A 27029-nucleotide genomic window follows, 5' to 3' on the forward strand; every position below is an offset into this window, starting at 1 on the left:
ACTCTGTAAACCAAAATTGTTTCTGTGAAAGTTCCAAGAACATTCGTTAGGTCACGACAAATGTTCTCATAACACAAAAACTGTCCAGTTGTGCTGATGATTATACAATGTTTAACCTAATAAATAGGTTACATGGGTCTATATATTTCAAATCTATTGAAATAGATTCTACAGTATGTTCAATCAATTGAGTTCTATTTTGACAATAGGCTACGGTCTGTCATTTATGACTCAGTGTATTGCATGTGTAACATGTGCACAAGGATCTTATTGGGTAAGCATTATAAGCCGCCTCGATATTTAAAGCCATATGTGGTAATATCTCTAGGAGCTGATCCGTCATCAGTATTGCAGCGTAAATCTAATGTTATGGTAACATTTGAATGGAGTAAGCTGATCTGAGAGAAGCGCTGCTTTTCTTTTGATTTTATCAGTATCAACACATGGTCTAACGACACATTTAGCAAACATTCTCTCTATGTGGTGTTTGGGAAACGCATTTTTACATCTTTAGCTGTTGTAGGAATGATGCATCGTTAAAAACACTCGTAAGCCTAAGTTCCATTGTTATCAGGAAACCAGGCCATGTCTCATTTTCTGCTCTGACGTCACTGGTAGAGATGTGACTCAGCCAGGAAATAACCAATTAGTGCTTTAGCCAACCGCAGACTGAAGAGGGAGACACTCACTCTAATGCAATACTGTACCAAAAAATTCATTTGTTATGCTTTGACCTGCCATTGCATATTTTATAAACACTTACAACATATATTTTTAACTATGGAGATCATAGATGAATCATGGACCCAAGTTGTAGTGATGTAATTATAGTGAACTAAAAAACATTTTTTTTTTTTCTTCTTCAGCTTCGAAAGGTTTTACATAGATCAAGATCAGTGACATGTGGTTTATGGGACAGAGGAAATTAGCCTCATGGTTGTGCTGCAGCAATACAGGGCAGGAAAGGAGAAACACAGTCAGGCCTGCTGAGTATAATCTCTGGAGAGAGGAGCAGCAGAATTATTTCTCTCATCTTAATATAATAATAATAATAATAATAATAATAATAATAATAATAATAATATAATAATAATAATAATAATAATAATAATAATAATAATAATAATAAATAATAATATATGCCATTTAGCTCTCTCTCAATCTCTCATCTTGCTCACGTTCTCTCACTCTCACTATCCCTTTCCCTCTCACTCTCTCCCCTCTCTTACTCTCACTCATTCTCCTGCTCTGTCTCTCTCTGCCCTCCCCCCTTCTCTCCCTATATGTGGTGGCTAGCGTGTAGAGCTATTCATTGGCTTCTCTCTGTTAAAATGTCCCTTTGGTGAAGGTTAACACTGGTTCTGCCAATCTAAACTCAGACACACAGTCCCATAAAGGCAGGAAATGTATTAATTAGAGCTTGTACACTGTCTTATTTGACAAGGCTGCAGTTCACCAATATAAACTAATGGGAGTTATCACATGGGTGGTGTTTGGACAAACTGGTCCCAGGCAGTGGTGTAAAGTCATTTTTTTGGAGTATCTGTACTTTTTATATTTTTGTACTTTTTCTCCACTACATTCCAAAGAAAATAATGTACTTTCTACTCCATACATTTTTCTTGACACCCAAAAATACTCGTTACATTTTGAATGCTTAGCAGGACAGGAAAATAGTGTAATTCACACACTTAAAGAGAAAATACCTGGTCAGCCATACTGCATCTGATCTGGTGGACTCACTAAACACGAATGCTTTGTTTGTAAATTATGTCTGAGTGTTGGAGTGTGCCCCTGGCTGACAGTAAATAAAAACTTAAATTGTGTCTGGTTTGCTTAATATAAGAGATTTAAAATGGTTTATACTTTTGATACTTAAGCATATTTCAGCAATTACATTTACTTCTGATACTTAAGTATATTTAAAACCAAATGCTTTTTTACTTTTACTCAAGTAGGAGTTTACTGGGTGACTTTCAGAGGAGCCTCTTAAAGAAGAAGTTACAGGTCTGTGAGAGCCAGAAATCTTGCATGTTTGTAGGTGACCAAATACTTATTTTCCACCTTAATTTGCAAATAAATCCATTAAAAATCCTACAATGTGATTTTCTGGATTTTTTCCCCTCATTTTGTCTGTCATAGTTGAAGTGTACCTATGATAAAAATGACAGACCTCTCTCATCTTTTTAAGTGGGAGAACTTGCACAATTGGTGGCGGACTAAATACTTTTTTGCCCCACTGTAGATGGAGCCCCTATGGGCACTGGTCAAAAGTAAGTCACTACTTAGGGAATAGGGTTCATTTGGGATGCAGCCCAGAATCGTCAGATCGAGCTCCACCATCTCCAATTGATCAGAGTGGTGAAGAGAAGTGACAGGTTATGGGCAGCTGGATGACTACATCCCAAATGGCCTCCTATTCTGTATTTATTGCATTACTTTTGACCAGTGCACTATAGGGAATAGGGTGCCATTTTGGACAAATCCCATTTGTTTGTGAAGAGGGGGTGGGGCAGGCGAGGTGCCATTTTCGGTGCACGGTGCAGTGTGTGTTTCCCATGTGTTCCCCATGTGTTTATGAAGAGGAGGTGGGGCAGGTGGTGGGGGCCATGTTTGGTGCACGGTGTGGTCTGTGTGTGTTTCTGTGTGTTTGTTTGTGGAGTGCAGAAATTTCTTCCCCTTCCGCTGGTAAACTCCAGCCAGACTGCTGCTTATATGAACCTAACCTCCTCCCCAGGCTTGAATTGATGGGAAGTAAAAAAATAAAAAATAAAAAAATGAAAATCACCCATCAAAATGAATGTTCTATCACAGCATACATACTATTCTTGCAGTGCCCAATTTATTCTTAGTTCGGGGATATAAAGTTTATATTTGAAAACTTTCTGAAATTCCCAAACTCACTTCCTTGTTTAGCACATTACTTGCTATGCTTGCACATTGAAATCAACAAAGAGGGGGAGGTTCTAGATGGAGCTGGAGTGGAAGATCAGCCAATTAAAACCTGCAGATGTTTTTTCCAGGCCTGCCATTGACTGCCATTTAAGTCCCGTTCTGAAGCGCTCTGAAACCAGATGTCTCGCCAGAGAGAGCCCGCTGGTGGGTGAGATTAACATGAACCCAACATTGGGTTGTTTGTCACTGCAGGACCGGCCACAATAAAAGGTCTAGAGCTGTCACCCTAATTACTTCTTATTTACCATTTATTTTCATATCTGCTGTTCAGCAAGTCACTTTAAGACTTGATTTAAGCATTTCAACATATCTCGAATTATAGCTAGGTGGTACTAGCGGATGAAGTATATATAATATATGCTATAAAAACATGACTGTACTATACACAGAACATAAGGCAGACTATATGAACTACAAGAGTTAAACTTAAATTACATAATTACAACCAGAAATCTGAAACATAACTTCAACCAGTTTTGACTTTTTGGTATAGGCGTATGCTACAAAATGTTTAGAATGTGTATGCACCTCATAGAAACAATTGCTTGTTCATAAATACTTTATTGGAAGAGATTTTGAAGCTGTCTGATGCTACTGACCTGTCGGGTGCATCCGAACACTCCGATCATTAGCATGACCACAGAGACATAGTCTGTGCACTAACCTGTAGGGTGCATCCGAACACTCCGATCATTAGCATGACCACAGAGAGATAGTCTGTGCACTAACCTGTAGGGTGCATCCGAACACTCCGATCATTAACATGACCACAGAGAGGAAGTCTGTGCACTAACCTGTAGGGTGCATCCGAACACTCCGATCATTAACATGACCACAGAGAGGTAGTCTGTGCACTAACCTGTAGGGTGCATCTGAACACTCCGATCATTAACATGACCACAGAGAGGTAGTCTGTGCACTAACCTGTAGGGTGCATCCGAACACTCCGATCATTAGCATGACCACAGAGAGGTAGTCTGTGCACTAACCTGTAGGGTGCATCTGAACACTCCGCTCATTAACATGACCACAGAGAGGTAGTCTGTGCACTAACCTGTAGGGTGCATCCGAACACTCCGATCATTAACATGACCACAGAGAGGTAGTCTGTGCACTAACCTGTAGGGTGCATCCGAACACTCCGATCATTAACATGACCACAGAGAGGTAGTCTGTGCACTAACCTGTAGGGTGCATCCGAACACTCCGATCATTAACATGACCACAGAGAGGTAGTCTGTGCACTAACCTGTAGGGTGCATCCGAACACTCCGATCATTAACATGACCACAGAGAGGTAGTCTGTGCACTAACCTGTAGGGTGCATCTGAACACTCCGATCATTAACATGACCACAGAGAGGTAGTCTGTGCACTAACCTGTAGGGTGCATCCGAACACTCCGATCATTAACATGACCACAGAGAGGTAGTCTGTGCACTAACCTGTAGGGTGCATCCGAACACTCCGATCATTAACATGACCACAGAGAGGTAGTCTGTGCACTAACCTGTAGGGTGCATGCACTAACCTGTAGGGTGAACACTCCGATCATTAACATGACCACAGAGAGGTAGTCTGTGCACTAACCTGTAGGGTGCATCCGAACACTCCGATCATTAACATGACCACAGAGAGGTAGTCTGTGCATCATTAACATGACCACAGAGAGGTAGTCTAACTGTAACCTCCGATCATTAACATGACCACAGAGAGGGGTGCATCCTGTAGGGTGCATCCGAACACTCCGATCATTAGCATGACCACAGAGAGGTAGTCTGTGCACTAACCTGTAGGGTGCATCCGAACACTCCGATCATTAACATGACCACAGAGAGGTAGTCTGTGAACACATCCCACCAGGGCTTCAGAACCCGGAACTGTGGCTGCTGCTCTGAGAACTGCCGGAACTCCGTCACAGGAATCATGGCTCCTGCTGGGACAGAGCTGACATTTGGATTGCTTGCAAACAATGCATTTGTAAATAAACAAATGTATAGCTTAAAAATATGTTTAGTCCTTGCGTGCCAGTTATTACAACCATAGCCCCATTTATGAATTTAAGTGTGGTGATATTTCTCCATCCTCATCCCTTTGCTTTGGAGCAAACCAAGTAGCAGGGCAGATTTTATTCCCCAACAAATTAAGGATTTTGCCTTTAAGCCTCCATTTAAATCCACTTGTCACTTTCCTTGAGGATTCTGACCTATACTATCAATATTGTCACGTATACTCCCTCTCCAGCCTCTAGGTCATCAGGCTGCTGATTATCCCGCACACCTGTCACCATCGTCATGTGCTCCAGCGCCTCATGGCACAACTGGACTCATCACCTCCTTGATTATCTTCCCTGTATCTGTCACTCCGCTTGGTTCTTTTCTCAGGTGTTATTGACTCTGTTTCATGTCGGTGCGTTGTTTGAGTTTGGCATGTAGTGTTTTGTTTATTTTTTTAAACACTCACTCCCTGTACTTGCTTCCCGACTCTCAGCGCACTCGTTACAAATATGGCCAGCTTCCAGACTAGTTTGATAACGTTGAAGATTTGACTGTACAATAAACTGGTGTGATGTATCAATAAACAGAGGCATGATAAAAGCAACATGCATGCCTTGCCCACCTGAGGATCTGTCTTTTCCTGTGTTTAGGGGTGCCAAATCCACTTGTCAGTTAAATCTTGCTGGATTGATTACTATGATTTTACTCCTGCGACTCTTTCATACTTTTATTTGTGACTTGTCGTTTTTATCCCGGTAACATTACGACCTCAGAAATGTTTAAGTAATGATCTGTCAAAAACACCCCGGTAATGGCTGAAATGGGTTTCATGGAATACATTGGCTTAAAGTTGAATCTATAAGAACGCCAAAGCTTAGTCTAAGATTTAACACACCGTCTCGACACTTACTGTACATCACAAGAAAGAGAAGAAATAACTTTATTTTGATGGGTGTTCATTTGTGTAATTGAAAATAGGTACAATTTAATACAGTTGATTCAGTTTGTCTACAAATTAGACAGAGCAAGTGTTTGGTAGTTGCAGCCAGGGACTTAGTGGAAGGGTAAATGCCATTTATGCCCCTTTTTATTTGTGAAATTTCATTTACTCGCCTTTTTATTGGGTTTATTATTGTTTACCCACATATTATTGCATTCCCGAGCATTTATCAATGGTCAGAACGCTAATATTATTGATCTGAGTTCTAATTACGCCTGCCTCTGCAAAGGAATGGAATCATGATTACGTTATGCTTGTTATACTACAGCGACTGAAATGACTGCAACACTCAGAGCTGCAGTTAGTTTGAGTGTGTGGCAAGGAATAAGTTAGCCCTAAATATTTCAAAAATTAAAAGTATTGTATTTGGAACAATACACCCACTAAACCCTAAACCTCAACTAAATATTGTAAAAAATAATGTGGAAATTGAGCAAGTTGAGATGACTAAACTGCTTGGAGTAACACTAGATTGTAAACTGTCATGGTCAAAACATATTGATGCAGTAGTAGCTAAGATGGGGAGAAGTCTGTCTTTAATAAAGTGATGCTCTGCCTTCTTAACAACACTAGGTCCTACAGGCCCTAGTTTGTTGCACCTTGACAACTGTTCAGTCATGTGGTCAGGTGCCACAAAAAAGGACTTGGGAAAATTGCAATTGGCTCAGAACAGGGCAGCACGGCTGGCCCTTGGATGTACACAGAGATCTAATATTAATAATATGCATGTCAATCTCTCCTGGCTGAAAGTGGAGGAGAGATTGAATTCATCACTACTTTTATTTATGAGAGATATTGACATGTTGAATGCACCGAGCTGTCTAAACGACTGGCACACAGCTCGGACACCCATGCATACCCCACAAGACATGCCACAAGAGGTCTCTTCACAGTCCCCAAGTCCAGAACAGACTATGGGAGGCACACAGTACTACATAGAGCCATGACTACATGGAACTCCATTCCATATCATGTAACTGATGCAAGCAGTAAAATTAAGATTTTTTTTTAAACACATAAAAAACACCTTATGGAACAGCGGGAACTGTGAAGCAACACAAACATTGGCACAGACACACACACACACAAATATACGATAAGATACGCACTACACATACACCTGGGTTTAGTACTGTAGATATGTGGTAGTGGTAGAGTAGGGGCCTGAGGGCACACAGTCTGTTGTGAAATCGGTGAATGTATTGTAATGTTATAAACTGCCTTAATTTTGCTGGACCACAGGAAGAGTAATGGAGATCCATAGTAAATACAAATACAAATGTTTGCCTGATACCCCCAGATTTGCATTGTTAGCAGCGCATTCATTCACCAACAGAAAACTGCCCACGGCACAGGCCGAGACGTGAAACAATCTACCTCAGCCCAGGCCAAAGCTGGCAAAATGTCCATAGACTCCTGCCTTTTCAACAGACATCCCTCAAACAAACCCAAAAAATTGATATTTCAGTCAGGTGGCTAGCTAGTTCAAGGGCTCTAGCTACTGTTAGCCAGATAGCTAGCTAACATTAGCTATAACTAGCTGGCTAGAAGGAAGAAGTTAGAACCTAACGTTAAAAGGAGCCTGACCTAAGCAGGAGCAGTTGACTGAAATTAAGATAGCTATAATCTTAACAAAAGACAGGATAAATAAATCCTCATAACAGAATACATTTGCTTTACTATCCAGGTTTCCATCCAATCGTTTTATGCGAGTAAAGTACATTCTGGATTTTAAAAAATGTAATGACATGTCTGATGGAAACAGTACATTTTTGTTAAACTTTACAGATTGTTGACAAAACAAAATAGCCAGACAAGGTAGTATATTTTTGTCTGGGTAAAATGAATTATGCGAGAAATGCTTTTAATGTGCAAATATTGATATAATAACCATCATATCGAAGTAAACTTAGAGTCATGTGATGACGTGTGGTCCTCCCACCCCAAGAAGTCTTATAAGGCTAAAGATGAAAAGAGTTATGATAAACTTAACAAGGTGGTGAAAGTGCTAGGTGATGAGCTAGATGCTCCTGTCCAATAAACATTGAGGGTCTTATTCTGGTGACATGATCATCGATGCTTGGCTGCCATTTGACATATATATATATATATTTAGTTTTTTATCAAATCAAATTTTATTTGTCACATGCGCCAAATACAACAGGTAGGTAGACCTTAGTGAAATGCTTCCTTACGAGCCCCTAACCAACAATGCAGTTTAAAAACAGAGAGAAATAAAAGTAACAAGTAATTAAAGAGCAGCAGTAAAATAACAATAGCGAGACTATATACTGGGGGGTACGGGTACCGGTTAGTCAAGGTAATTGAAGTAATATGTACATGTAGGTAGAGTTATTAAAGTAACTATGCATAGATGATAACAGAAAGCAGCAATGGTGTAAAGGGGGGGGGGCAATGCAAATAGTCTGGGTAGCCATTTGATTAGATGTTCAGGAGTGGCTTGGGGGTAGAAGCTGTTTAGAAGCCTCCTGGACCTAGGCTTGGCACTCCGGTACCGCTTGTTGTGTGGTAACAGAGAGAACTGTCTATGACTAGGGTGGCTGGAGTCTTTGAAAATATTTATGGCCTTCCTCTGACACCACTGTTATAGAGGTCCTGGACGATAGGAAACGCTGTCCCAGTAATGTACTGGACCGTACGCACTATCCTCTGTAGTGCCTTGCGGTTGGAGGCTGAGCAGTTGCCATACCAGGCAGTGATGAAATCAGTCAAGATGCTCTCGATGGTGCATCTGTAGAACCTTTTGAGGAAATGAGGACCCATGCCAAATCTTTCCAGTCTCATGAGGGGGAATAGGTTTTGTCATACCCTCTTCACGACTGACTTGGTGTGCTTGGATCATGTTAGTTTGTTGGTGATGTGGACACCAAGGAACTTGAAGCTCTCAACCTGCTTCACTACAGCCCCGTAGCATACTCTGTCCTCTTTTCCTGTAGTCCTCTTTTTCCTTCCACTCCTGCGTTGTCTTGGCTGTGTGTTTCGGGTTGTCCTGTTCGAAGGTGAACCTTCGCCCCAGTCTGACGTCCTGAGTGCTCTGAGTACCCAGTCCCTGCCACTGAAAAACATCCCCACAGCATGATGTTGCCAACACCATGCTTCACGATAGGGATGGTGCCAAGTTTCCTCCAGATGTGATGCTTGGCATTCAGGCCAAAGTGTTTAATCTTGGCTTCATCAGACCAGGGAATGTTGTTTCTCATAGTCTGATAATCCTTTAGGTGACTTTTGGAAAACACCAAGAGTGCTGTCATGTGCCTTTTACTGACGAGTTGCTTCCGTCTGGGCACTCTACCATAAAGGCCTTATTGGTGGAGATGGTTGTCCTTCGAGAAGATTCTCCCATCTCCACAGAGGAACTCTGGAGCTCTCTCAGTGACCATCAGGTTCTTGGTCACCTCCCTGACCAAGGTGGCCAGCTCTAGAGTCTTGGTGGTTCCAAACAAATGTTTTTAGAATGATGGAGGCCACTGTTTTCTCAGGGACCTTCAATGCTGCAGAATCGTTTTGGAAACCTTCACCAGATCTGTGCCGACACAATCCTGTCTCTGAGCTCTATGGACAATGTTACTTGGTTTTTGCTCTGCCATGCACTGTCAACTGTGGGACCTTATATAGACAGGTGTGTGCCTTTCCAAATCATGTCCAATCAATTCTATATACCACAGGTGGACTCCAATCAAGTTGTAGGAACATCTCAAGGATGATGAATGGAAACAGCATGCACCCGAGCTCAATTTCGAGTCTCATAGCAAAGGGTCTGAATACTTATGCAAGCATTTCTTTAAAAAAATGGTTTTGCTTTGTCATTATCAGGTAGTGTGTAGATTGATGAGAAAAAAATATATTCAATACATTTTATAATAAGGCTGCACCATAACAAAATGGGGAAAATGTCAAGGGATCTGAATACTTTCTGAATGCATTGTTTATGGAACAATTTCTGGCTCATTTTTCCAAAGACCAGCATGCAACTCTTTCTAAAGACTGTTGACATCTAGTGGAATCCCTAGGAACTGCAATCTGGGAGGATTTCGCCTTATAATAAAAGTGACAGCCATTGAAAACAGTGGCAGGCTGAATCTTTTTTTTTTTAGATGGTTTGTCCTCGGGGATTCACCTGCCATATCAGTTATGTTATACTCACAGACACTGGAAACTTTAGAGTGTTTTCTATCCAAATCTACCAATTATATGCATATCCTAGCCTCTGGGCCTGAGTAACAGGCAGTTTACTTTGGGCAAGCTTTTCATCCGGATGTGAAAATACTGCCCCCTACCCAAGAGAGGTTAACAATAAATTTGTGGAGTGGTTGAAAAACGAGTTTTAAATGACTCCCACCTAAGTGTATGTAAACCTCCGACTTCAACTGTAGGTACAATCGTCCCAGCGCCTCTGTTAGAAGGTGTGCCAATACCAGTAGGAAACGGATGCACAGAAAACATTTTATTTCACACACACACCAATATAGCAAGAGGGGACTGGTAATAGTGGTAGTGCTGGTGGTATCTGTAATAGAACAGAAGATAGAGAGTATGCATGTAGAATAGGCATAGAGAAAGATATAGGCCTCTGGTGATCAGAAGTCAATTTTAGCATAAGCAGCGCCATTGAGGGCATTCACCATTTTAAAATTGTCAAAGAAGTCAACTGGGTTGGGATTCCTATGGGTTGTAGCCTCATTGGCGCTGCCCATGCTGTCACAAATGCTATAATGGTACAGATATAAAGATGAGTCCTCTATTTTAAACATAACACTCAATATTAACAATATAGCAGTGGGCTAGCACGTTAGGTCAGGGGCTTGTAAACTAGGTACAGTACAAGGCATACAGGGAAGCTACAATTAGCAAGGCTAACAGCGATGGCTACCAGGAAAAAGAGCTACCATTGACCAAAGGACTAAGACGGCACACAGAATGGCAATATACAATAGCAGATAGCTTAGGGCTAGTATGCTATGTGACCATGCTATGTAAACAACAAAAGGCCATGGGGCAGCCATCACAACACAGCAGCCATCTTGAGGCCTATATGATCAAGCCTGGGGTGTATTCATTCTGCCAATTCTGTTGCAAAATGTTTCTTAAGCGGAAGCAAGCAGAATGAAACGGGGATGGACCTACCTGAATTTGTCCAATAGAAACTAGTTTGGCTTTGTTTGCTTCCATTTGGTTCTTAAACGGTAAACGATTCCCATAATGACTACACCCTCGTAGAGCTACTGGCTGGCCTAAATATAAACAAGCAGTTTTCAATACACCCACACCCAGCAAAGTACACTTACTATATCATGGACGCACGCACTAACACTAGCGTGTGTTGTCAGAGTCCAGGGCTCTGGAAAAAAGGTCAGTTGGGTGTGTCCCAGCTGTTGGTGTGCAGGGCAGAGGTTTATAAGAGAGCTCCTCACTCTGCCACTGCTTGCTGAAGACTGAGAGAATGTGGCAGGAATTGGGTATCTGTGACCCCAGATGACTGGCTGTGATTGGCTGACCCCACAGTTGAATAAGGCAACCCTAGCAACCTGGCCTGGCAACAGAGGTGTGAAGTGCAAGTTTATGGCCCCTTAGGCTCCAGTGGGAGTGGGGGGCCTAGTTTGTGCAGTTAGAAGCCCCAAAGTTGTTCTTCTTTGTCCGAGTTTTTGTCTCTCTCTCAATTCAATTCAAGGGCTTTATTGGCATGGGAAACATGTGTTAACATTGCCAAAGCAAGTGAAGTAGATAATATATAGTGAATATATAAAGTGAAATAAACAATAAAAATTAACAGTAAACATTACACATACAGAAGTTTCAAAACAATAAAGACATTACAAATGTCATATTATATATATATATATACAGTGTTTTAACAATGTACAAATGGTAAAGGACACAAGATAAAATAAATAAGCATAAATATGGGTTGTATTTCCAAAGGTGTGTGTTCTTCACTGGTTGCCCTTTTCTCGTGGCAACAATTCACAAATCTTGCTGCTGTGATGGCACACTCTGGAATTTCACCCAGTAGATATGGGAGTTTTTCAAAATTGGATTTGTTTTCGAATTCTTTGTGGATCTGTGTAATCTGAGTGAAATATGTCTCTCTAATATGGTCATACATTGTGCAGGAGGTTAGGAAGTGCAGCTCAGTTTCCACCTCATTTTGTGGGCAGTGAGCACATAGCCTGTCTTCTCTTGAGAGCCATGTCTGCCTACGGCGGCCTTTCTCAATAGCAAGGCTATGCTCACTGAGTCTGTACATAGTCAAAGTTTTCCTTAATTTTGGGTCAGTCACAGTGGTCAGGTATTCTGCCGCTGTGTACTCTCTGTGTAGGGCCAAATAGCATTCTAGTTTGCTCTGTTTTTTTGTTAATTCTTTCCAATGAGTCAAGTAATTATCTTTTTGTTTTCTCATGATTTGGTTGGGTCTAATTGTGCTGCTGTCCTGGGGCTCTGTAGGGTATGTTTGTGTTTGTGAACAGAGCCCCAGGACCAGCTTGCTTAGGGGACTCTTCTCCAGGTTCATCTCTCTGTAGGTGATGGCTTTGTTGTGGAAAGTTTGGGAATCGCTTCCTTTTAGGTGGTTATAGAATTTAACGGCTCTCTGATCATTAGTGGGTATCAGCCTAATTCTGCTCTGCATGCATTATTTGGTGTTATACGTTGTACACAGAGGATATTTTTGCAGAATTCTGCGTGCAGAGTCTCAATTTGGTGTTTGTGAAGTCTTGGTTGGTGAGCGGACCCCAGACCTCACAACCATAAAAAGCAATGGGCTCTATGACTGATTCAAGTATTTTTAGCCAAATGCTAATTGGTATGTTGAAATTTATGTTCCTTTTGATGGCATAGAATGCCCTTCTTGCCTTGTCTCTCAGATCGTTCACAGCTTTGTGGAAGTTACCTGTGGCGCTGATGTTTAGACCAAGGTATGTATTGTTTTTGTGTGCTCTAGGGCAACAGTGTCTAGATGGAATTTGTATTTGTGGTCCTGGTGACTGGACCTTTTTTGGAACACCATTATTTTGGTCTTACTGAGATTTACTGTCAGGGCCCAGGTCTGACAGAATCTGTGCATAAGATCTAGGTGTTGCTGTAGGCCCTCCTTGGTTGGTGAAAGAAGCACTAGATCATCAGCAAACAGCAGACATTTGACTTTGGATTCTAAACCAATTCGTTGATATATATGTTGAAGAGGGTGGGGCTTAAGCTGCATCCCTGTCTAACCCCACGACCCTGTGTGAAGAAATTTGTGTGTTTTTTGCCAATTTTAACCACACACTTGTTGTTTGTGTACATGGATGTTATAATGTCGTATGTTTTACCCCCAACACCACTTTCCATCAGTTTGTATAGCAGACCCTCATGCCAAATTGAGTCGAAGGCTTTTTTGAAATCAACAAAGCATGAGAAGACTTTGCCTTTGTTTTGGTTTGTTTGGTTGTCAATTAGGGTGTGCAGGGTGAATACATGGTCTTTTGTACGGTAATTTGGTAAAAAGCCAATTTGACATTTGCTCAGTACATTGTTTTCATTGAGGAAAATGTACGAGTCTGCTGTTAATGATAATGCAGAGGATTCGCAAAACTTCTAGAGCTCTGGAAATGCAAATGCACTACGCTAAATGCTAATAGTATTAGTTAAAACTCAAACGTTCATTAAAATACACATGCAGGGTATTGAATTAAAGCTACACTCGTTGTGAATCCAGGCAACAAGTCAGATTTTTAAAATGCTTTTCGGCGAAAGCATGAGAAGCTATTATCTGAGAGCATGTAACACCACAAAAGACCCACAGGGGACGTAAACAAAATAATTAGCATATTCGGCGATACACAAACCGCACAATAAAATATAAAACATTCATTACCTTTGACCATCTTCTTTGTTGGCACTCCTAGATGTCCCATAATCACTATTGGGTCTTTTTTCCGATTAAATCGGTCCATAGCGTTTCATAACGTAACGTCATTTTTTTAAATTCAAAAAGTCGACGATAAACTTTTACAAAACACTTCGAAATACTTTTGTAATGCAACTTTAGGTATTAGTACACGTTAATAAGCGATAAAATTCATCAGGAGGCGATGTAAATTCTATAGGTGTCGTCTGGAAAAAAACATGGCCGGAGAGAGCTCGACCAAAACATCCGGTCGGAGACCGGAGGGAAGGAGTTCCCTTGAACCGGTTAGACCAAGAATCAAAGCTGAATCAAATGACAAGACTCTAGACAACGTGTGGTAGCTGTAGGCGCTGAAACCTCGGTCTCATGTAATTCGGTTCACTTTGAACAATTCCTGGAAGTAGCGCAAGGATATTTATTTCCATTTTCAGTGATCAGGTTTTCCTGCGCTATTCGATGAAACTCACGTTCTGGTATAGTCACAGCCGTGATTTAACCAGTTTTATAAACGTCTGAGTGTTTTCTATCCACACATACCAATCATATGCATATACTATATTCCTGGCATTAGTGGCAGGGCTCTGAAATGTTGCGCGATTTTTAACAGAATGTTCGAAAAATTGGGGGGTAGAAGGAAGAGGTTAAGGTTGCTGCCCCTGTCATCAACAAGCATATCTTCAACCTTTTAAACCTGCCTCACCTTTCTGGGGAGGTTCCCATTTCTTGAAAGCCAGCCACAGTTCGTCCTTTATTTAAATTGGAAGATTAAGCTGATCCTAACTGTTTTAGGCCTTCTATTTGGCCCTGTTTATCAAAAGTGTTGGAAAAACTTGTCAATAATCAACTGACTGGCTTTCTTGATGTCTATGTTATTCTCTCTGGTATGTAATCTGGTTTCCGCACAGGTTATGAATGTGTCACTGCAACCTTAAAGGTCCTCAATGACGTTACCATTGCCCTGGATTCTAATCAATGTTGTGCTGCTATTTTTATTGACTTGGCCAAAGCTTCTGATATGGTAGACCATTCCATTCTTCTGGGCCAGCTAAGGAGTATTGGTGTCTCTGAGGGGTCTTTGGCCTGGTTTGCTAACTATTTCTATCAAAGAGTGCAGTGTATAAAGTCAGAACATCTGCTGTCTCAGCCACTGCCTGTCGGCAAAGGGAGTACCCCAAGGCTCAATCCAAGGCCCCACGCTCTTCTCAATTTACATCAACAGCATAGCTCAGGCAGTAGGAAGCTCTCTCATCCATTTATATGCAGATGATAATCTTATACACAGCTGGCTCCTCCCCAGATTTTGTGTTAAACTCTCTACAACAAAACTTTCTTAGTGTCCAATAAGCTTTCTCTACCCTTTATCTTGTTCTGAACACCTCCAAAACAAAGGTCATGTGGTTTGGTAAGAAGAATGCCCCTCTCCCCACAGATGTGATTAATACATCTGAGGGTTTAGAGCTTGAGATAGTCACCTCATACAAGTACTTGTGAGTATGGCTAGATGGTACATTGTCCTTCTCTCAACACATTAAAGCTGCAGGCTAAAGTTAAATCTAGACTTGGATTCCTCTATTGTAATCGCTCCTCTTTCACCCCAGCTGCCAAAATAACCCTAACTCAGATGACCATCCTACCCATGCTAGATTACGGAGACATAATCTATATGTAAAGGGTGAGGGTGCTCTCGAGCGGCTAAATGTTATTTACCATTCGGCCATCAGATTTTCCACTAACACTCCTTCTAGGACACATCACTGCAATCTATACTCCTCTGTATACACGTTGCAAGACCCATCGGTTGATGCTTACTAATAAAACCCTCTTAGACCTCACCCCCCCTATCTGAGATATTTACTGCAGCCCTCATCCTCCACATACACCTGTTCTGCCAGTCACATTCTGTTAAAGGTCCCCAAACACACACATCCCTGGTAAGCTCATCTTTTCAGTTCGATGCAGCTTGCGACTGGAATGAGCTGCAACAAAACCTCAAACTGGACAGTTTTATCTAAATCTTTTTTTATTTTCTTTATTTAACTAGGTAAGTCAGTTAAGAACAAATTCTTATTTTCAATGACGGCCTAGGAACAGTGGGTTAACTGCCTGTTCAGGGGCAGAACAACTGATTTTGTACCTTGTCAGCTCGGGGATTTGAACTTGCAACCTTTCGGTTATTAGCCCAACCAACAGTTGTGGCTGCTTTGCATTATGTATTGTTATCTCTACCTTCTTGCCCTTTGTGCTGTTATCTGTGCCCAATAATGCTTGTACCATGTTGTACTGCTGCCATGTTGTGTTGTCATGTGTTGCTGCCTTGCTATGTTGTTGTCTTAGCTCTATCTTTATGTGGTCTTGTGTTGTCTCTCTTGTTGTGATGTGTGTTTTGTCCTATATTTAAATTTTATTTATATACAACCATTCAAAAGTTTGGGGTCACTTAGAAATGGCCTTGTTTTCGAAAGAAAAGCAATTTTTTTGTACATTAAAATAACACCAAATTGATCCGATATACAGTGTAGACATTGGTAATGTTGGAAATTATTATTATAGCTGGAAACGGCTGATTTTTATGGAATATCAAACATATGTGTACAGAGTCCCATTATCAGCAACCATCACTCCTGTTCCAATGACACGTTGTGTTAGCTAATCCACGTTTCTCATTTTAAAAGGATAATTGATCATTAGAAATTCCTTTTGCATTTATGTTAGCACAGCTGAAAACTGTTGTTCTGCTTAAAGAAGCAATAAAACTGTCCTTTTTTTAGACTAGTTGAGTATCTGGAGCATCAGCACCTGTGGGTTCAATTACAGGCTCAAAATGGCCAGAAACAAAAAACTTTCTTCTGATACTCGTCAGTCTATTCTTGTTCTGAGAAATGACGGTGCGAGACATTGCCAATAAACTGAAGATCTCATACAACGCTGTGTACTACTCCCTTCACAGAACAGCGTAAACTGGGTCTAAGCAGAATAGAAAGAGGAGTGGGAGGCCCCAGTGCACAACTGAGCAAGAGGACAATGAGGTATCTGTTTTTCTAAAAATCTGTTTTCACTTTGTCATTATGGGGTATTGTGTATAGATTGCTGAGGATTGTTTTTTACTTAATCCATTTTAGAATAGTCTGTAATGTAACAAAATGTGGGAAAAAACATTAGAATAAACATTCTATTTCCATGATTCCAACAGTGAACCCATGTGTTTTCCTCTAAATCGTACGTCAAATCGCAACATTTGGTTAAAAATAAGGCCCAGATTGCTTGCCCATATTGTGCAGCCCTATGTGGCAGTGTGGAAATTAATGAAAAGTATGACTTTTTTGGGGTTGAAGTTGAATTGAACAGTATAAAACAATCAGAATGGAGAAAGACCCATTGAAATCACTTAAAATGTATGTGTTGCTACCCTAGGGTCACGCACTGCTCATAAAGCAAATGTACAACTTTTATTATTAAAAAACATAAAATGTCGTCATACTGTTAATTTTTTGGAAAATACTGTGATATAATATTTTGGCCATATCACCCAGCCCTAATAGCATGTATAAGGAAGCAACTGAAGAATTAACAGATTTATCATATTCTAGAAAGAAGATTAGCAAACTAGATGGTCATGGTTTGACAGTAATTTTCATTCTGTTCTTGAATGCTTCCATTTGAAATCAGGACAAAGAAAAACCATGATATTGGGGATTTTCACGAAATGTAATCCATAGAAGGGTCCTTTGGAGGAAGGATTGTTGACATATACACTAAGTGTACAAAATATTATCCATGACACAGACTGACCAGGTGAATCCAAGAGAAAGCTATGATCCCTTATTGATGCCACTTGTTAAATCCACTTCAATCAGTGTAGATGAAGGGTAGGAGACAGGTTAAAGAAGGATTTATAAAGCCTTGATACAATTGAGACATTAATTGTGTATGTGTGCCATTCAGAGGGTGAACGGCCAAGACACAATATTTAAATGCCTTTGAATGGGGTATGGTAGTAGGTGCCAGGTGCACCGGTTTGTGTCAAGAACTGCAACGCTGCTATGTTTTTCATGCTCAACAGTTTCCCTTGGGTATCAAGAAGTGTCCACCACCCAAAGGATATCCAGCCAAATTGACACAACTGTTGGAAACATTGTCGTCAACATGGGCCAGCATCCCATTAATGTGTATGTAGTCTTTAGCACTAAACAACTCTATCAAAACATGTCTCAAGAGTGCTAGAGCAAAATATTTTCGTACATCAAATAACACTAACATTTTAGCACTTTCAAGCCCAAAAATGTGATATTTTTGTTATAGATGTTTCTTTAAGTCAAAATATGAATGTATCTGTAGTGAGGATTTAGAGCATCCAGACCAGGCCTGGTCTAAGGGATGGCTTACTCTGGAGATTCCTTCAATATTTGTGTAATTACAAGACACTCTGAAACAGAGACCTTGGTCTCAGTATGACTCTGTTTTAAAATAAAGGTTCAATTAAAAACAGCTGCACTGTTTTAAATAGGCCACCATGCCAGTAAAAAAACAATCATCTTTAACCAGGGTTGGTCAGCATACAACTTTGTCTGAAAGTCACAGACAGATTCTGAGTATTTCACTGTGGAGACTAATACAGTACTACTAACATCTCTAATTGTACTTCACAATATTGAGTATGTTTACATGCAGAATAATAATTAGATGTTAAACTGATTGTAGCAGTAGGCCCAGTATTGAAATAGTCATGTTAACACCTTACCTTGCTTATCTTAATTGGCATAAGGTTAAAATTGAAGTAAGCATAAGCCGATTAAAACATCTAGTTTAGTTCTAAGCAATCTTTCAAATTATTAGGACATGTAAACAGCTTAATTGGCATTCCAGGTGTATTTGATCTACACATATGCCAGCACCGTTGGCAAAGCCTCCCTTTTATGAGTGAAGTGATTTCGGAAAAACTGAAAGCATGCATCTTAGAAATAGTTTTCACATACAAACCTTATATGTTCCAACTCAGAATCAAAAAGGTTTCGCTAAAATAACATGGTCACTGTGGTAGAATTTTTATTTTGATTGCCGATGTTCTGCATTCATCGAAAGTCCCATCAGGTAGCCTGATTTTTATCATATGAATTATATTAATCTGACAATCAACAAAAATCATGTTATTATGTGTTTGCTCATTGTTTCTTTGAAGAGTTCATGAGTAAAAGGACCACCAAGTTAAGGAGTAAAAGGACTACCAACTTTACCCATTTCATGTTAAAAAAAATGTAAAACTGCTATTGGGTCAACTATAGCTACTTGAATATAACGTTGAATCTCCCTTTCTCTTAAAATCAACGTATTAAGATGATTTGACGTTCATTTATTTGTTCACTGTTATTGTCCATGGATGCCGGTTACACTATAATACGACAATTGTGCCAGCGCTAGATCACACCCAGTCCCCAGTCAGTCCCCAGGATAACACATCCTGTTCAATATCGGTTCATTAGTTATTCATGAGGACCAGGGAAAAACACTGTAGAAAATATTAGTCTCTAGGGTCCCTTTGAGAGAATAGTGGAATGAACTTGCAACAATAGGTCTTAAATGTTAACAATAATGCAATAACGTCAGACTTACGTAGGACAAATCTTTTAACAATAACTTGTACAATGGAAACCGGAAATATATTATAAGCTACAACTGGTAAACATTATTCAACTGCATAATGCAAACTGCTGAGCCTATTTTCTGATCTTAAAGCAGACTGTTATCCTTGTTCAACTTCAAAACACATACTATGAATGGTCTTTCCCAAAAAACAACAACCATAAACCATCCCCTCTGGACAGGATATTGACAAACTCAAAGGTGTTAGTATTAGGCTATACAGTATAAGGCTAATCTATGGTGTGAATTCTCTGCCTCGCAAAAATAGACACTCATTCTGCTAACCCAGGGGTGTCAAAGTCAAATGGACGGAGGGCCAAATAAAAATTTTAGCTACAAGCCGAGGGCCGGACTGTTCGAATGTTCATTGAAAAATTTTTAAATGACGCATATAGTCTAGTGAACCTAATTGAACCTACTGAAAACCTAACAAATATATTCCAATATGATCAGATAAATAAAGCAATATTTTCTTATGGCTCTGTCAGTAATCTTTAATTTTCAACAGACACAAAAGACAAATTTCCTTTATATAAAAATCCCCATAACATGAACATTAAATGAAAGAAACCGGTATTCAAGGCACCATCAGTAGCCTATATTTTCTATTTTAGCAAAAGTGGGCTAAATTTACTTCAAAGAAAAAAACAATAATAGCAATTTTCTATCATCCACTCAACTTGGTTTTAAATGCCTTCACTGTACTGTACATATCAGAGATGACACGATCCCGACCCTGCAGCTGCAAGTTCATTGCATTCAGATGACTCGTAATGTCACACAGAAAAGCCATTTCACACAGAAACATTTCGTCTCGGAGTTGTGTTGTGTCTTTCCCTTTGCTGTCCAAGAACAGACAAATCTCCTCACGAAGCTCGAAACATCTTTGAAGCACCTTTCCCTGGCTTAGCCATCGCACCTCTGTGTGATAAGGCAAATCACCATGCTCCGTTTCTAACTCCGTCAGAAATGCCTTGAACTGGCGGTGATTCAAACCTTTGGCTCTGATAAAGTTAACTGTGCGCGTGATGATGCTCATTACATGCTCCATTTTCAAGGCTTTACCGCACAACGCTTCCTGGTGTATGATACAATGATAAGCTGTCAGCTCACCTGTCGCGTTTTCCTCTTGCATCTTTTCCCGTATCTTCGCAACCAGTCCGCTCCTGTGTCCACACATCGCAGGTGCTCCGTCGGTTGTCAAACCCACGAGTTTTTCCCAAGGCAGCTCCATCTCATTTACACATCTTGACACCTCTTCATACAAATCATGCCCCGTAGTTGTGCCATGCATAGGACGTAAAGCCAAAAACTCCTCTGTCACGCTTAGGCTGGAGTCCACTCCGCGGATGAAAATTGACAACTGGGCAATGTCAGAAATGTCGGTGCTCTCATCCACAGCCAAGGAATATGCAATGAAATCTTTTCCCTTTTTCACAAGCTGCTCTTTTAGATTGATGGACAACTGGTCTACTCTCTCGGCAATGGTGTTTCTGCTCAGACTCACATTTAAAAAGAGTTGCCTTTTTTCTGGGCAAACTTCGTCACAAACTTTAATCATGCAGTTTTTGATGAAATCCCCCTCCGTAAATGGCCGGGCTGATTTAGCGATCTCTTCTGCCAAAATAAAACTGGCCTTGACAGCAGCCTGGCCTTGTGATTTGGCTTTTTTGAACAGAGACTGTCGAGATTTGAGGCCTCGTTTTAATTCCTCTGCCTTTTGTAGCCTTTGTTCCATGTCCATATTCTTGTTTTTGTCCGCGTGTTTCGTTTCATAATGTCGTCTCAGATTATACTCTTTCAGTACCGCCACACTTTCTCCACACAGAAGACACACAGGTTTTCCAGCTACCTCCGTGAACAAATACTCCGACTCCCACCTTGTTTGAAACCCCCGGTTCTCAGTGTCCACCTTCCGTTTTGCCATTTTTGATGGGTATCTGAAAGTTAATTTTACTGTGATGCTGACAACTGCTGTGCCAATAAATATTGAAATGAAGCAGCCTACTGCTCGGTGCGTCACCGTTGCATTGTGGGAAATGTAGTATTGGTGCGTGTAAAAGATCTGCGGGCTGCCGGCTTGCTGCGGTCTGCGGGCCGGTTCTAATAACAAATCAAGATCATCCCAGGGGCCGTAAAAAACCTTCTCGCGGGCCGGATCCGGCCCGCGGGCCTTGACTCTGACATATGTGTGCTAACCAGTTAATCATATACTCTGTGAAGCCATGGGGTGGAGAAGCAGAGGGGTAGGAAATGAGGAATAGGTGATATCATTATCCACTAGAGTAATCCCCACCACTTTCATATTTCTACCCTTTTAACAAAATAATATAGGCTAAGTGTGAGCAGTCAACTAATTGAGTTATGTGGTATATGCTAAACTCAATATCAGCACTCTTTAGTAGCAGTACCAGAGTGCAGAAAGATCAGGTTACATGGGCTATAGACAGTAAAAATCTTCATATTTCTTAAAATAACATGTCTCTGTGGTAGAACGTTTATTTCGATTTCCCCATCAAGTAGCCTATTTCAGATGTGTCCGTGTAAACAGGATTATTAGGTCAATTGCTGTTCTTGCAACGGAGGTAAACATTAAAATCAAACTATCAAATTAATCTGACTATTCACAACAATCATATTATTGTGTGCATGTAACTACTTATTCTAACGAAATATGCGCTATGTAAACATCATGGACCTTTACAATCAATCATAATACAATAACAAAATGTGCCTTATGCCTAATTCACATTATATCTGAGCAGTCCGTTGCATGGCGCCGGATGTCATTAATTTCAAGGGGGACCGTCGCAACGGAGTCGTATCGCAATGTTTCAGTTGAAGGCTCTGTTGCGAAACGGATGCCGCATACATATCATTTTTTACAAACTTTGAGTTGTCTTTAGTGCAGCTAGAGTCCGTCAAAAGAACAGGAATTACCAAACCACAGAACAAGATGAAAATGAGGTTTTCGGTGATGGCTTTATCGAATAAGTAGCCATGTGTAAACAATTACCCATTCCTATAAGTGAATTAATAGTAATAACTAAATTAATAGTAATGTTAAATAATACACTTTGGCTGTTAAGCAAATTACAATGCATTCGGAAAGTATTCAGACCCCTTGACTTTTTCCACATTTTGATACGTTATAGCCTTATTCTAAATAGCATCATCAATCTACACACAATATCCCACAATGCCAAAGCAAAAATAGGCTTTTAGAAATTTTACACATTTCATAAAAATTAAAAACTGAAATATCACATTTACATAAGTATTCAGACCCTTTACTCAGTACTTTCTTGAAGCACCTTTGGCAGCAATTACAGCCTTGAGACTTTTTGGATATGACGCTTCAAACTTGGTTACACCTGTATTTGGGGAGTTTCTCCCAGTCCTCTCCACAGATCCTCTCAAGCTCTGTTAGGTTGGATGGAGAGCGTCTCTGCACAGCTATATTCAGGTCTCTCCAGAGATGTTGGATCGGGTTCAAGTCCGGGCTCTGGCTGGGCCACTCAAGGACATTCAGAGACTTGTCCCGAAGCCACTCCTGCATTGTCTTGGCTGTGTGCTTAGGGTCGTTGTCCTGTTGGAAGGTGAACCTTCGCCCCCAGTCTGAGGTCCTGAGCTCTCTGGAGCAGGTTTTCATCAGGCATCTCTCTGTACTTGGCTCTGTTCATCTTTCCTTCAATCCTGACTAGTCTCCCAGTCCCTGCCACTGAAAAACATCTCCAAATCATCATTCTGCCAACACCATGCTTCACCATAGGGATGATGCCAGGTTTCCTCCAGATGTGAGGCTTGTCACTCAAACCAAATAGTTCAATCTTGGTTTCATCAGACCAGAGAATCATGTTTCTTATGGTCTGATTCCTTTAGGTGCCTTTTAGCAAACTCCAAGCAGACTGTCATATGCCTTTTACTGAGGAGTGGCTTCTGTCTGACCACTCTACCATAAAGGCCTGATTGATGGAGTGCTGCAGAGATGGTTGTCCATCTGGAAGGTTCTCCCATCTCCACAGAGGAACTCTGGAGCTCTCTCAGAGTGACCATCAGGTTATTGATGATTACCCTGACCAACGCTTGTGGTTCCAAACTTCTTCCATTTAAGAATGATGGACCACTGTGTTCTTGGGGACCTTCAATGCTGCATTTTTGTGGTACTCTTCCCCAGATCTGTGCCTCGACACAATTCTCTCACAGAGCTTTACGGACAATTCCTTCAACCTCATGGCTTGGTTTTTGTTCTGACAAGCACTGTCAACTGTGGGACCTTTTATAGACAGATGTGTGCCTTTCCAAATCATGTCCAATCAATTCAATTTACCACAGGTGGACTCAAATCAAGTTGCAGAAACATCTCAAGGATGATCAATGGAAACAGCATGCACCTGAGCACAATTTAAAGTCTCATAGCAAAGGGTCTGAATACTTATGTAAATAAGTTTACTTTGTTTTTTATTTTGTAATAAGTTTGCAAAACTTTCTACAAACCTGTTTTCGCTTTGTCATTATGGGGTATTGTGTATGTAGGTTGTTTTTTGAATCCATTTTAGAATAAGGCTGAAACGCAACAAAATATGGAAAAAGTCAAATGGTCTGAATACTTTCCGAATGCACTGTATATTATATGACTGTTGTCTGACGTTTTACTTTCTGGTAATGGTAATGACGTTTGTTTTTAATGATAATTATTAGGTGGCGGTCGCTAGCTACAGTATCTTCAACATAGCTTATAGATTTTATCTACCTAGCCGCTCTGTAGGTTAGTGTGACTCGGCAGAAAGATAGAGAAAGAAGTTGAGGAAAATGTAACTAAGTGAACCATGTTTTATTATCACTTGAAACAACTTCTTGTGACTCCCCATCCTGGATCCGGGAGCGTAATCATCGCCTGACACTAATTAGCATAACGCAACGGACATAAATATCCCTAGAAAATATTCCTATTCATTAAAATCACAAATTAAATATATTGAGACACAGCTTAGCCTTTTTTTAATCACCCTGTTATCTCAGATTTTCAAAATATGCTTCACAGCCAAAGCTAGACAAGTATTTGCGTAGGTTTATCGATAGCCTAGCATAGCATTATGCCTTCCTAGCAGCAGGTAACCTTGTCACAAAAGCAATCAAATTAAATCGTTTACCTTTGATGAACTTCGGATGTTTTCACTCATGAGACTCCCAGGTAGATAGCCAAAGTTAATTTTTTCCCAAAATATAATTTTTGTAGGTCGAAATAGTTCAGTTTGTTCTTCACATTTGGCTGAGAAATCGACCGGAAATTGCAGTCACGAAACATATTCAAAATTAGCTCCATAATATGGACAGAAACATGGCAAACGTTGTTTAGAATCAATCCTCAAGGTGTTTTTCTAATATCTATTTGATAATATATCCGTCGGGACAATTCATTTTTCAGTAGGACCGATTGGAGTAATGGCTACCTCTCTATTTTACGCGAGAATCTCTCTCGGAGCCACCATGTGACCACTTACGCAATGTGGCCGCCTACGGCTATTCTTCAACCAGAAATGAGTAAAACTACGTCACAATGCTGTAGACACCTTGGGGAATACGTCGAAAGCGTAAGCTCGTTGAAGGCACATTCACAGCTGAATAGGGACTCATTGGAACGCAGCGCTTTCAAAACCTGGGGCACTTCCGGATTGGATTTTTCTCAGGCTTTCGCCTGCAACATCAGTTCTGTTATACTCACAGACAATATCTTTACCGTTTTGGAAACGTTAGAGTGTTTTCTATCCAAAGCTGTCAATTATATGCATATTCTAGCATCTTGTCCTGACAAAATATCCCGTTTAAAATGGGAACGTTTTTTTTTTCCAAAAATGAAAATACTGCCCCTCGAGTCGCAACAGGTTTTAAATGAAAAGGTTTAATTTTGCAATCTCCCAAACCAAATGTGATCACTGACGAGAGACTAGGCTCTCCTCCATCATGTTCTGCATTGTGAGGCTTAGTCCCATGTGACTCAGTTGGTAGGTCATGGCACTTGCAATGCTAGGGTTATGGGTTCGATTCCCACGGGGGACCAGTACAAACAATAACGAAAATGTATGCACTCACTACTGTGTGTTGCTCTGGATAAGAGTGTCTGCTAAATTACTAAAATGTCAATCTTATGCTCTCCGTAGCAGAACAAGATTGTATGAAGATGATGTACGGTGTAATGAAATACAATAAGTCACAATGTGTACAGGGCTCATCCCTAGTGATGTCCGTCCGACAGGCTTGGTTCTATAGTGGATGTCGATGGGTGTTTTTTAGGGTAGCTGTGTTCTTGTGGATCCAGGCTGCGTTCAGTACAAAAAATCAGAATGCAACATTCAATTAAAACGGAAATAGTGCTGTTCTGAACAACTAGTTGAAAAATGGTGAGGGGTTGGGTTGTGGGTTGGGGAACACTGTCAGAATGGGCATTGCCTTTTAAATACATCACTCATTGCTTCAAGCCACACCCCGCCACAAGAAAGGGAAAGGGGTACCTAGTCAGTTGCACAACGGAATCCATTCAATCTAAATGTGCCTTCTGCATTTAACCATACCCCTCTAAATCAGAGAGGTGCGGGGGGCTGCCTTAATCGACGTCATCAGTGCCCGGGAGCAGTTGTTGTTGGGGGTTGACTGCCTGGCTCAAGGGCAGAAAGGCAGACTTTTCCACCTTGCCGACTCGGGGATTCGAACCAGTGTGTGTACCTTTCGGTTAATGGCCCAACAACCTAAGCCTACCGAAACCCGATTATGACAATACTTTTTGGGGGGGTTCAAGGTTATTGTCAATAATTGTCGTTACACTATTATACGATAGTCTATAATATAAGATATACATTTAAAAAAATAACATTCCCTCTAGACAGGATATTGAGAAACTCAAGGAGTTAGTCTTAGGCTATACAGTATAAGGCTAATAATCTATGGTGTGAATTATCTGCCTCGCATAATAAATAGGCACTCATACAGTTAACCAGGTATTCATATGGCCTGTGAAGCCATTTCACAACTACTTTTCTCCTATTTTCTATTTTCTCCCATTTTCTATTTTATATTATCCAAACTTGAGAAATCCCCACAACTTTTCATATTTCTTGCCTTTAAACAAAATAATAAAGCCTAGACAATGTGTGGGCATAAAACTAATTGAGATATGTGGTGTTTGCCTAACTCAATATTAACACTCTTCAGTAGCAGCAGTACCAGCTAGAGCAGGAGGCTCAGGTTACATGGGCTATAGACAGGCGAAAGTTAAAATGTTTATCTATATCGCTTACCGGCAACAATGTGTAGGCTAATTTACAGTAAAACCAAAATACAGTCACAGATAATGTTACGAAATTTGCTCTATGTAAACAACATTGACCGTTACCATCAGTACAATAACAAAATATTCCTTACCCTTGCTGTTCGTCCGCCTATAGGTACTGTTTTTTTAGTGTAACGGCAGCAATCATGTCATTATGGACCAGTGCTGCGTTCAGTAGGCTACGAAAAATCGGGGTGCAACGTTCAAC

The 27029-nt window shown here is 40.6% G+C and overlaps 1 protein-coding gene across 3 annotated transcripts in view; it reads right to left on the minus strand.

Annotated features, from left to right (window-relative positions):
• LOC123996873 (volume-regulated anion channel subunit LRRC8C-like) overlaps nucleotides 1–27029 on the minus strand; it is a 34237-nt gene extending 7208 nt beyond the window's left edge. For 2 of the 3 annotated variants that reach the window (XM_046300670.1, XM_046300667.1), the window contains exons 1-2: nucleotides 26914–27029; nucleotides 4745–4887 (exon numbers count right to left, since the gene is read on the minus strand). In XM_046300670.1, coding sequence (XP_046156626.1) covers nucleotides 4745–4882 — 138 coding nt within the window. In that variant the 5' untranslated portion in view covers nucleotides 4883–4887; nucleotides 26914–27029. Of the gene's footprint in view, nucleotides 1–4744; nucleotides 4891–11257; nucleotides 11398–26913 lie in introns of those variants that run through there. The other variant, XM_046300668.1, reaches the window with a different exon arrangement.

This window comes from Oncorhynchus gorbuscha, linkage group LG15, assembly GCF_021184085.1.
Source record: "Oncorhynchus gorbuscha isolate QuinsamMale2020 ecotype Even-year linkage group LG15, OgorEven_v1.0, whole genome shotgun sequence".
NCBI lineage: Eukaryota > Metazoa > Chordata > Actinopteri > Salmoniformes > Salmonidae > Oncorhynchus > Oncorhynchus gorbuscha.